The 12,028-nt window shown below is 40.6% G+C and overlaps 1 protein-coding gene across 2 annotated transcripts in view; it reads left to right on the forward strand.

Annotated features, from left to right (window-relative positions):
- The window catches only part of adam12b (ADAM metallopeptidase domain 12b), a 106,923-nt gene that overhangs the window by 82,577 nt on the left and 12,318 nt on the right, over positions 1 to 12,028 (forward strand). For both annotated transcript variants that reach the window (XM_007545350.2, XM_007545351.2), the window contains exons 12-17: positions 3,086 to 3,263; positions 5,819 to 5,908; positions 6,438 to 6,633; positions 6,727 to 6,835; positions 7,244 to 7,442; positions 10,358 to 10,435. In XM_007545350.2, the coding sequence (XP_007545412.1) occupies positions 3,086 to 3,263; positions 5,819 to 5,908; positions 6,438 to 6,633; positions 6,727 to 6,835; positions 7,244 to 7,442; positions 10,358 to 10,435 (850 nt within the window). The remainder of the gene's footprint in view (positions 1 to 3,085; positions 3,264 to 5,818; positions 5,909 to 6,437; positions 6,634 to 6,726; positions 6,836 to 7,243; positions 7,443 to 10,357; positions 10,436 to 12,028) is intronic.

The following is a 12,028-nucleotide window of genomic DNA, read 5'->3' on the forward strand; positions in this document are numbered from 1 at the left end:
GGAAAAAAGGATTTCTTTCTCATTGAATGCGCCCACCATTATCTCTAGCAGCCTCAGGAGAAGCCCGACTATAGTCCACTAACAACAGTGAAATATCCATGCAGTTGCTGCAACCAAATCCCCCTTAGGCAAAGGCAAAAATAAAAAAAAACATCAAACATCCCCCTCTCAGGCCCCCCAACCTCTGTCCACCATCAAGCTCAACAAACATATTTTGTGTGGTGCAGAAATTTCACAAATCTGTCCTGCCAAGCCTCGGGGTTTGCAGTCTCGACACCCGAATACGCTTGAAGGCCTTATAGTGCGTCACCTCATAAGTATGTGGGTGACATTTTTCTGTCTGAACTTGAACTTTCCAAGCATCTGAATGTCACATCTCCTTCCTGCCAGTCCCCTCTGCTCGCCGTCTTTCTCTGCCACCTCACATTCTCTACATTATGCGCATGTTGAATGAAAATAGGGGAGTCCCAATTAAGATTTTTCCTCCCTGATAGCAATCTTAGTTATTTTAAGATTACAATATAGACTCCCAGTCTGCTACCACCTTAACGCTAATGAAATTTATGCAATTTATATACGTACATATTTTCCCAGCCAGCACAGTTTTAGCATGCTGCTCCAACTCAGATATAACGAGGTTAGAAATGTTGCGTTATCCAAAGTGAACACGGCGTTATCACTCGTCTCTTTAGTTTTTATCTGCCTTGACAGCCAGTGTGTTGCCAAGATAGAATTATAATTGACCACCTATTGCCTTATTATCCGAGTACAACAAGAAGCTGTGGGAATTATTAGCAAAACGATTCATTATGAGGGAATTAAGAATCAACTCATTAATATGCAAATTATTTTTAGGATGAGACCTCTGTTTGGTTTAATTGAAATTCAAGGTGATTAAAGCCTATGACATAGCCTGAAGACTCTTTCACCCAATGATCTAGATAATTTAAAAACCTCAAAAAAATAGTGCTACAGTGACCCCCATCAGCCTGTATCTGACCTGAGAAGCATCAGATCAACCTGTCCGAGTTAAACAATTTGACAGAACTACTTGGTTGTCTTGAATAATGCTCACAAGAAGGATAAGCTCTTGGTCTATGGTCTCCAGTCTAAGGTGGCACGTAGTTGTTGGTTTTTACTGTCTAAAACTAAATTATTCATAAAAGCTGGTGTGTATATATATATATATATATATATATATATATATATATATATATATATTATGTTTTATAAATATGTTTCATAATTTTTTTTTAATGTTTTAGAAATTCTAAGTTAAAGGCCAATTAGTCCAACTACATAAAAAGGAAGAAACAGTTTCAAAAGGTTCAGGATTACTGATCAGTCACCTGTTGGTAGGTGTGGCTCTTGGGATAATTAAGTTGCTAGTAATAATTTGAGTCTTTAAAGGTCGTTTTTTTTTCCTCCTTAATGCTTCTTTGTTTAGAGAAAATTGTTTTTATGACAAAGGCTTGCATCTTCCAAGCCTTTGTCTCCATCTGGCTTACTTCCTCTGTTAACAGTCAATTGTTCTCTGGCTGTCTGTGTTGAAATCTGCCCAACTCTCTGCAGCCAATTGGATAAGGTGTTGACAACCAAAGATTTACAAGGCAAGACCCCAAACATACTCTCAAGTTTGCTACAAAGTGACATAAGGTCAAAAAAAGGCCATATTTTGGAGTGATTGTCAAAATTACACCCATAGAAAGATGATGCTGAAACGGTCCGTCCAACCAAAGGAGGCTGACGTTCTTCACTAAATTTACACCGGCTCTGTTTGTAAGTTCCAGCAAATTATTGCGAACGTCTCTGTGAGGATAACCAAAACAGAAAGCAATGAAAACATCCAGTCTGATGTAATGTCAGTGAGAAAAAGAAGATAATCTATCTTTTATGGACTGAAACTGGTCACAGTTGAAAACGAAGTGATTCAATGACGTAAGCTGCCAGGATCTATACAGAAGAAAACTGACCTTGATGACTCTGGTGCAGCCGGGCATAAAGGCACCGCAGTCACTCTTTAACGGCGAAACGGTAAATAGCTTACACTCCATCAAGCCCATAGGATCCCAGAATGATCCACACTACATTCAGTCTTTCGGGCATTCACCCATTCACACACACGTTTCAAGAGAAACTTTGAGCTTTCTGTGGTCCCCTGCATTAATATGTTTCACCATCATCAGAGACCTTGAACTGTCTCAGTGGCCTCAAGTGGAAAAGCTGTCTTTATCCGTCTCTTTGCAGTTGGTCTGAGTGTGAAAAGTCCAGGTCAGGACCTCGAATACCTGTTGCTATCCTCGCACTCCTCTGGGGTCTGACTGACTGGAGGCGACCGTTTTTCCTCGCTTCTTGCATTGTTTCTAGGCAGCTCCTCTCTGACCTCCATTTGTATTATTTGAGCGATGTGTGATTCGAATGAAAGAGTGGAGTCGAGAAGAATATCACAATTGCATCACTTTTTTTCTTTAATTTGTTCCCCCCCAAGAAATAAAATAGTTTTTACCATTTTTGGTTTTCATTACCATTTCAAAAGGTTCCACCCATTACTCATAATGCCTTTTTTCTATAAGTGTAGACTTTATTTTTATTCCCACTTTAAACATAGGATGAGTCAGCCTTGCAGAAAAGCGATATGGGAAAGACTTAAATTGGAAATTCCTTTACTTTCATGGTTGCAATTTTCTAAAGTATTCACATATACATGGACTCACTCAGAAATCACCTTCATCCACAATGACCCTGTTCAGAGAGCTGCTTAAATTGTTCTTGTCCAGCCAGATTACGACTCTTGTAAATGCAGCCGCTGGCGAAAATGAGCCATTTGTGTTTTGCGTAGGACAGAAAATCCATTGAAGCGCGCCTCGTGCAATGCCATTAGAACATTAAACTTGTGCGAAAAGCGCCTCTTGAATGAGCGAATCTGTCTGTCGTTGTTGTAAAAGTTATCTCTATTCTTTATCTGTTCACCTTTTTGGATCATTTTTCTACTGTCCGTTGTCAAATCTAACAATCAAGCAAGATTAGCTTTATTAAGACCACATCTCTTTAGTTGCCTCACTCTTTTCCTCCTTCTATCTTGAAGGTATCCGTTCCCGACAGTGTTCAGCACCTGCAGCAAGAAGGACCTTGCAGCCAGTCTGGAGAAAGGTGTGGGCATGTGTTTGTACAACATGCCAGAGGTCAAGGTGCTTTACGGCGGACAGAAGTGCGGCAATGGCTACGTGGAGGAGGGAGAGGAGTGCGACTGCGGGGAGCCGGAGGTAACGTTGACAGCAAAAGGCTTCATCTTAACCCGCTCTTCATCCGTGGCCATGCAGAGAAGCTCTATGTGCAACTCAGTCTGACAACAAAAGCATGTTCTGTGGCCGAGAAAGAAATGAATTTGAATTTGAAGTATTCTGTTCTGATTTTGTGTGGTAACCTAATCTTAGAGTAGTGGATTGTGAAAAGGAAGGAAAGAAAAATAACCCAGGTTTTCAAAATGCAGATAAAATTTTCATTGCGTGCAAATGATGCATTTGTTATTTGTACCTCCTCACTCAGTATTTGTGGATATTCAGCTGCAAGTCATTTGGGGTATGTTCCTGCAACCTTTCCAGAGACCAATATTACTACAATATTTTTTCTGCAAACCAGCTTAAGCTTAAGTCGGATTTGGCTGGAGAGTGTCTGTGAACGACATTTTGAAGTCTTGCCACAAATTTGCATTTGGATTTTGGTCTGCACTTTGACCGAGGCATTCTGACACGTGAATATGTTTAGATCTGAACCATCCCATTGGAGCTCTGGCGCTATTTCTAGGGTTATTGTCCTGCTGGGAAGAAGACTTCTACTCTGATCTCAAGCCTTTTTTTCAGCCTCTTACAGGTTTTCTTCTAGGATTGTCCTGTTTTAAGGTCCATCAGTCCTCCTATTATCTCTGACCAGCTTCTCTGTCCCGGCTGAAGAAAAGCTTTCCTTCTGTCCCTTAGCACGATGCAATTATTATTGTTGTTCTTTCTTAAAAAAAAAAAAAAAATCATAGCTTTGCCTAAACTTTAATCTGGAAAAAAATATAAAAAAAACTGGTTCTGGTTCTGCAAGGAATCAACTTGAAGCACTAAAAACCCCCTCTACCAAACGTAACAGCCTCGAACTCAAAACTCCCACCGTCTGTGGACAATGTTTTTGTAATTTTAAAGCACTAAATCATAATGAAGCCAAGAATATTCTACCAGAAAAAAAAGGGAAAACCCCACTGAGGTAGTGTTTTATTTTGTTTACATCTTGTTTTTCTTTGACCAGGTGCCATGGTGAATTCATATGTTTGGAGGCTCATTAATCAAACTGCTGCCCAACTGGGTGACAAAGCAAGCAAACAAGTGGAATGCAGTCGTAGCTTAAACCAGCTTTCTTTGGCTTTGCCTTCCAAACTCTGCAGCACACATCCATGCCCGCCGTCTTCCCACTTGTGCACAACGCGGGACACCTTGGAATGTGACCGGAGAATCACTTGGAATCAAAATTACTCCTGTTCAGCCACTAGAGTAGGATTTATCATATATACCCTAAATAAAAACAATATATAGAAAAACCTGCGATCAATGCAACATTTAAACCCTAATATAACCGAATCACACTGAGTGGAAATACTCTTATTTGTTACTGATTATTCTGTTATTCTGAAAATAATCTTTGTATTTTATATTTAATTTGTATTCGTTTACATATAAATTAGAATGAGTGGATGAACAGACTCGGAGACGAGTTTGCTCTTTGCGTGCTGCAGATCTGATACTAATTAACATTTAGGAGTTGTAGCTTCAGCCTTTCAGAAAATATAAAGAGTTGATTAAATATGAATCTGATAGATTTAAATAGCAGTTAGAAGCTAATGAATTTTAATACTTATCTTCCCCGCATCGTGAACTCTTGAGAGACCAGCATCGGTCTGTCATGCTGAAAGAGCACGGAGCTGAAATATAAAACTTGAAAGCCAACATGTAGATTTCCTGACGTTAACAAGATGCGATCGGTTCCTCTGGAGAGACGTGTCACTCTGTTGATTCTTTTAAAACTACAAAGGTGCGCGGTCTTTTCGCTGGAGTCGAGGGCTGTTTGTTTATTTCCTCTCAAATGAAATTAGATTTTGCAATTTGGCTAAACTGAGCAGGATCCATGATTGTTTATGTGTGCAGAGCAAGGAAACTCCATTGTTTGGAAATCAGTAGGTGGTATTTTGCTGGAGTCGTTCTGTTTGACCACCAGCAAACCAGCATGCAGCTTAGACTTTCCGACCATACCTCAAAATGACCTCCCCAGTGTCCCCACGTGGCTTGTTTGATCTGGCAACCCACGGAGACCTGGAGATAAACAAGAAATTGAAAAAGGGAGACAAAGAGTAAACAGTCAGACTCATTAAACGGCATTGACAAATTAGAGAGTCAACAATTCATATGCCTCCATACGGAGGTTGCAGAGAACCTCAGTAAGACTAGCGGATGAACTCCTCACCTCTTTTTTTTTCTCCTGTTATCTCTACAGACTCTTCACAGAGGTCGTAATTAACAACATTTTTTTTTTCTCTCTAAGCCTTCTTTTTCATCACTAGATAAGCTGAAAGTCTTTGAGAACTGCCAAATCTAAAACACATGAGCTCCAGCTCTAAGATCTGAAGGTCAGGGTGGGAATCTGTGGACAGGAAGTGCTTTCCGATGACCCGGAGCGCTCCATCTGACAGGGACTGGCTAACCTCAGACCTGTGATCAGGACCACATGCTATCAGCTGTTTTTTTTTATTTATTTATTTATTTTTTTCTCTCTCTCTGCACTCCAGGAATGCATGAACCCCTGCTGCAATGCCACCACATGCACCCTCAAAGGAGATGCTGTGTGCGCCCACGGGCAATGCTGTGAAGACTGCAAGGTAACGCGTTTTAGGTCTCCCTCCATGTTGGACCTTGTTTAACTTTTAGTTCGACTAAAAAATAAAAATAAAAAATCCTTTGGATGGAAGGAAATTCTGAAAAGATGCATTTTGAAGGACTCTGTAATTGACTTAATCTTCTCGAAAATGTTTTTCACACACTCATAGTGCTATAAATAGATTCAGTCATGCTATACACACATTCACATACTGCATATAAAATATGACGCCTCATTGAGTATTCAGTTCTATTTAGGCCTTTTTCATACCAATACTCATTTTAATCATTTACAAATAAAAGATAGTAAAGGCTCTGCCAAATTAGCTTTTCAACAAACTGCAAACTCTTCCTTTGTAACATTTCAGCCCAACGTGAAACAGCTATCTGACGTCTCAAGATAATAAACACTTAAACACTCACTGAGATGCTTTCACTCGTACCAAATAACATCCAAGCAGTGAAGAGACAGCTCAGGGTCAGCAGGGTTTGGGTACGCGGAGTGGTTTACTGGACTGTGCATGTCTGCAGCTCAAACTGGCCGGCACCATGTGCCGCGAGTCCAGCAACTCGTGCGACCTGCCCGAGTTCTGCACCGGATCCAGTCCGCACTGCCCGGCCAACGTCTACCTGCACGACGGACACGCTTGCCACAACGTGGACGGCTACTGCTACAACGGCATCTGCCAGACTCACGAGCAGCAGTGTATCACGCTGTGGGGAGCAGGTGGAGCAAACGCCGCTAAAAGAAGCGCGCCTGTGTCCGAACCGAGTAATTCCTCATCAAAACATGGCGGCTGTTTTTGTTTTTGTTTTGCAGGAGCTAAACCTGCTCCCGGGATTTGCTTCGAGAGAGTCAACTCTGCCGGGGATCCTTACGGGAACTGCGGGAAGGACTCCAGAGGCTCCTTCGCCAAATGTGACGCAAGGTAAGGATTCTATTGCCGCGCCGAGGAAGCGAAGGTAGAGAGGAATTGCTATGCGAAGCACAACGAAACCCGCTTTAAGTTGCATCATTTGCCATTATCCATTTGCTGCGAAGGACGTGTGGCGTTCAAACATGGTGGAAAATTGCAATCTGTGAAAGACGGCACTAAATGACTCTTTAAGAAGTTATTTGTGAATAATGTAATGCTGGATTGTCATCTAATTGTTATAAGACTATTCTCCCTTCAGGGGAATTCTGTAATCAAACCTTGTTAATTGATGTAATTGCGTTAACGACGCTCAGTCGTCCTTCCGCGGCGCGCTTTCATCCGTCCTCGCAGTTCCTTCGGTTTGTCTGTGACTTGACTGGCAAACAGTTCCTTACCGCATATTTCTGTGGATTCCTGCAGGGATGCAAAGTGTGGTAAAATTCAGTGCCAAGGCGGAGCAAACCGGCCAGTGATCGGCACAAACGCTGTCTCCATAGAAACCAATATCCCGCTACAGGAAGGAGGACGCATTCTGTGTCGGGGCACACACGTGTACCTGGGGGATGACATGCCAGACCCCGGGCTCGTTCTAGCCGGGACAAAGTGTGGAGACAACATGGTGAGCGACACATATATGAAAATAAATAATAATAATAATAAAGTTTAGATTTGTGCACCTCTGTCACAGTCCTGTGTTTCTGCCGTTTGCTTTAGTGGCGAAGAAAAAAAGTTACATTTTCCTGATTATATTGTTTGATGTGTTGTCGTGACTCGATATCAAACAGTAAACCTTTTTAAGCATGGCCTTCAATTTTTAGCAAACGATCTTGAATGAATAAACAGCCTTTTTTAGTGATTAGAATAAAATCTCAATTAATTAACTTGTCATCGTTTTGTGCCTTTTGACTTCTGTCTCGTTTATTCAAACGAGACGCCTTATTAATTGCCGCAAAGTGTTTTATTTCTGCACAGACAAGGAAAAGTCCGATCGGTGGATCTCTTATTTGGTCCTCTGAACTCCCATTATCCACAGTGGAGTGTTTGTAGCGCTGAATCGCTGTCATAAAAGAGGAATACGTGTACTTCCCTAGTATCAATTCAGGCACTGAGGAGGTTCGAGAACAGAGAAGAGCATCTAATAAAGTTAACTCCTGAGTGGATTCGGTGATTTATTTGTACACTTTGTGCTTCTGCCTGAGCCAGCTCTACAGTGGGATCAGTTATTTTATTAGCTGTGCCTCCCAACCTCTTCTCCAGAGCCAAGGGCCCTGGAACGAAACTATTTACCTCTTAATTAGCTCTACAAAAGAACTTACTTGTTCTCTCCCTTAGAGTGCAAATGAGATGCAGATCAACCCCCCCACACACTTCTTCCCCACCACAGCTTGGAGTCTAGCTTGTAAAAAAAAAAAAAAAAGATTTTGTAATCTTGAATGAACATTTAAGAGCCGGAGTATGAAGATGATTAGTTTGTATAAGAAAAGGTTTCTCAAATGTCGAGTTGGTGCAGTGATATTCCACAAGCTGTCACGTTCAGGCGCTAAAGTGTCGGAGGAGACTGAACAGTAATCCTAAAATTCTTTAGTGATTTTAAAAGTGTAATTATAATCATTGAAGAACCGAGTGACAAGAGCTTCATGGTCAGTTTCATTCAAACCAGCGCTCTCGTCGTCGGTGTTTAGCTGCTTTTGTCCTCTTCATGCAGGAAATGGCCGTCAAGCGGACCGGCTCGTCTCCTGGTTACTGACTCCCAAGTCATGCATTTGCACGACCCCATTATCTAGAAATTTTAATGGTCTGGAGGTGTGTGTTTGACGTCCTTGTTCTCTCAGAAAGGTTTTTGTGCTTTTTTTTTTTTTCAAAATCAATCAGAGCATTAGGCTGACAGCACACATCCTGCTGTTCTGTGGTAATTTGGGGAAAATAGGAGCTGAACACTGCTCACTGCTTAATGCAGTCATTATTCACTGGGATGTTTCTTTGTTCTTAAAAATTTGCAACATTTTGCAGCGCTTTTGTTTCGTTTGTGGCTTGCTACTACAGTTCAGTCACCTCGGGTTACCTCTGATATAACCTTTGGTGAAAATTATTTTATGGAAAGACTGTTTTTGTCAGTCTATAAAATTGTAACATTAATTGAAATTCCTCTTTTATATAATCAACGGAAAGCTTCTTGTACCCCTTAGACATTGTTTACAACATTACAGATATTAATTTAAATGTATTTTATTGGAATTTTACCAGACAAAGTACTAGATCACAATGATGAGAAAGTAAAGGGATCACATTGTATGATATATTATCATATATTGTACATATATCTTAGTCCTTTGAGACTTGATGTTCTGTCAGAGTTGCAGTCTAGAGACTGTTTTTTTTATTTCATTTTTTTTTTCACTACAAAATTCCTCATCATCTATTAAGTCGGACGGAGGACATCAGTGCACATTAGTTTACCATTGCCGTAGATTCTGAATTGCCTTTAGGTTAAGACCTTGACTGAGCCATTCTGACACATGAATAAGCTTTGATCTAAAACACCCCGTTGTAGCTCAGCCTTTATCTTCACGATTACTGTCCTGCTGTAAGGTGAACCTCCGCTCGCGGTCAAAAGACAAATTGCAGCATCTAACAAGTTTTCTTCAAGGAATATCTGATATTTCGCTCCTTTCATCTTCTGCTGTGCCTTCGCTGACCAGCTTTCCCGTAGCCGCTGAAGAGAAGCAGCGCTGTAACATGCTTCACCTTGTGTTCATTTCCCGCCACATGCTTTTGCTCTTTTCTGTGCAAATCAGAAAGTTACAGTTTGGTCTCGTCCGAGCAGAACAACCTTAGTTTGTTCGGTCTCCCACGCGACATGTGGGAAAGTCCACAAAGGACCTCCTTGGCTTTCTTTATAAAAAAAAAAAAAAAACTTTATTCTCTTTCACAGAGCTCAGGATTACAGACAAAACAGCGCCTGGCTTGTCAGTTTAGTGGATGTTGCTGTAGGTTTTCATCTTTTTCAATTAAGCAATGACCCATTTGATCTTCAAACCTTAGGAAATAGTTCTCTAATCTGAGTCTGATTTAAATTTCTCCACGACTTTATGCATGTTTAGTTAAAGTCGTTTAGCTAGGATTAAATTACACCCGGGTGGACACGATTTATAAATTATGTGATTTAAGGGTAGTTGGTTGTGTTTTGACTTTTTTTTTATATTTTTTTTTATTTTGGGGTATCAGAGTAAGGAGTTCTGAATACAAATGCTCACTTTATTTTCATTTAAAGATTTCCGTGTGTTCCCTGATTCCATTGAGGTTAATTGCTTCAGTGTGTCAAAACATGAACACACATTTTGATGAATTCATTCATAGTTAAGCAAATACAAATCAGCAGGAACATGTTTGTGCTATCGCTGCAAAAATAAATAACCATGTTTTGCTACTTTATAGCACAGCTGTCCTCACCCAGAACATGCATGCCTTTCTCCTTCACTGAGGTTTGCAGTCTAGCCCCCCTGCAGACGCCTAACGATGCTTTTCTCTTCATAGGTGTGCTTGAACCGGCAGTGTCAGAATGTCAGCGTCTTCGGCGTGCTCGAGTGCTCCGGGAAATGCAGCGGACGAGGGGTGAGTGCAAAGTACCTTTTAGCGCAGCGCTTAGTGTTAAATTATGAAATATAGCAAAGCCCGAGGGGGCCTGAAGGGGGGGGGGTCTGTGTATTTATCTGCTCATTCACATTTACTAAAGAGCCGCACAATCAGGTGAGCTCCCTCTCTACGTTGTAATTGTAAAAAATAAAAGAGTAGCTGTGCATTTGCAATGCAGCCTGCTCAATCAGTCTTCATTGTTCCACCGCAATACTTTAATGTTAACTTCAAGTGTTTTCCGCTTTTCTTTTTTTGTTTTGTTTTGTTTTCTAACTGCACAAGAAAGGAAACGGGAATGGTAAATCAGCCGCACTATATCTCTCCCTCCTCCGAAACGATCACCTTTATTCCTCTCGGCGTCTCTTCTCAATAATTCAACAAAGGACGCTTTCATGTTTTATGTACTCTGTTTAGCGCTGTAATTGCAGCATTCGCCACAGGCTGTTCTTATCACTCGTCTTTACCGTCCACTAAGTCGAGGGGGCCAATGAGAAATCAAAAACTTTTGTCTCGCTCATCCCCTTGTGTCGTTTATTAAACCTTTCTGCAACGTAAAAGCCAATCAATAAGAAACTCTTATTCTCCGCAAAAAGATAAATAGAATTAACTGTGCAAGAATATTTAGAGCAATAAAGTGGTCTCATGTATCTTTCCTCTGGCGGGAATACATGCAAAAAAAAAAAGAAATAAATTGACAATGTGGTGGGGCGTATGATGGGAAAGGCAGGATTAACTGCGTTTTTTTTTTTTTTTTTTGAAGATTACTTTCCTTTTCTTGGAAGAGATTTGATAAATTTTAATGAAACCAATTTGATTTCATTAAAGTGGATTTAAACGCAGTTTAAATCTAAAGCAGATGTTATTTCATTTGTATTACAAGATCTGACATATGTAGCCTGCTCATTATGTGCTTAAATGCTGTGCTTCTGAGTGAGCCTCATCTTCAATTTTTTTTTTTGTACATAAAGTACTTTAGATACTAAAAATCACTTTATTTACATAAAGACTAAATTACGTTAAGTGTCTTCGGAATACGTGGCTGTTTTTAGCAAAACGATTTCTCTCCGACATACTAAATTTGATTCGGTGCTCGTTCATGTCAGCTGCATTTCTCTTCTAGCAAACGTACAATAAAATCTCCTCCAAGTGCCTCTTAACCCCATCACCTAGTGGATATGGTGCTATATGCCGGAGGCAAGGGAGACACTCAGGCTGTGCATCTGTGCTAAACGTAAATACTCCTCTCCACATCTGCTTTGCTGCCGTCTCCTCTGTTCTCCCTCGTACTGACAGCTGCATTTTAATGCCTCTCTGGAGAACCCACTTGGATAAAATACTTTGACCAGAAACCCGAGGCAGGAGCTGGATGGGCTCTTACACATTTTTAAACAGAGTCTTGCAAAAAAAAAAAAAAAAAAAAAAAGTACTCGATTTGTATTCCTGGAATGTTTTCACATTTTGTTACCCTACAACCAAACAGCTTTCAATAATTGGATTTTGAGATAGAACAACAAAAAAGTAGGTCATACCCATGATGTTCAAGAAAAATACCTGGTTTTGATGTTTTATTTA

This window comes from Poecilia formosa, unplaced genomic scaffold (assembly GCF_000485575.1).
Source record: "Poecilia formosa unplaced genomic scaffold, Poecilia_formosa-5.1.2 Scaffold12, whole genome shotgun sequence".
Classification (NCBI taxonomy): domain Eukaryota; kingdom Metazoa; phylum Chordata; class Actinopteri; order Cyprinodontiformes; family Poeciliidae; genus Poecilia; species Poecilia formosa.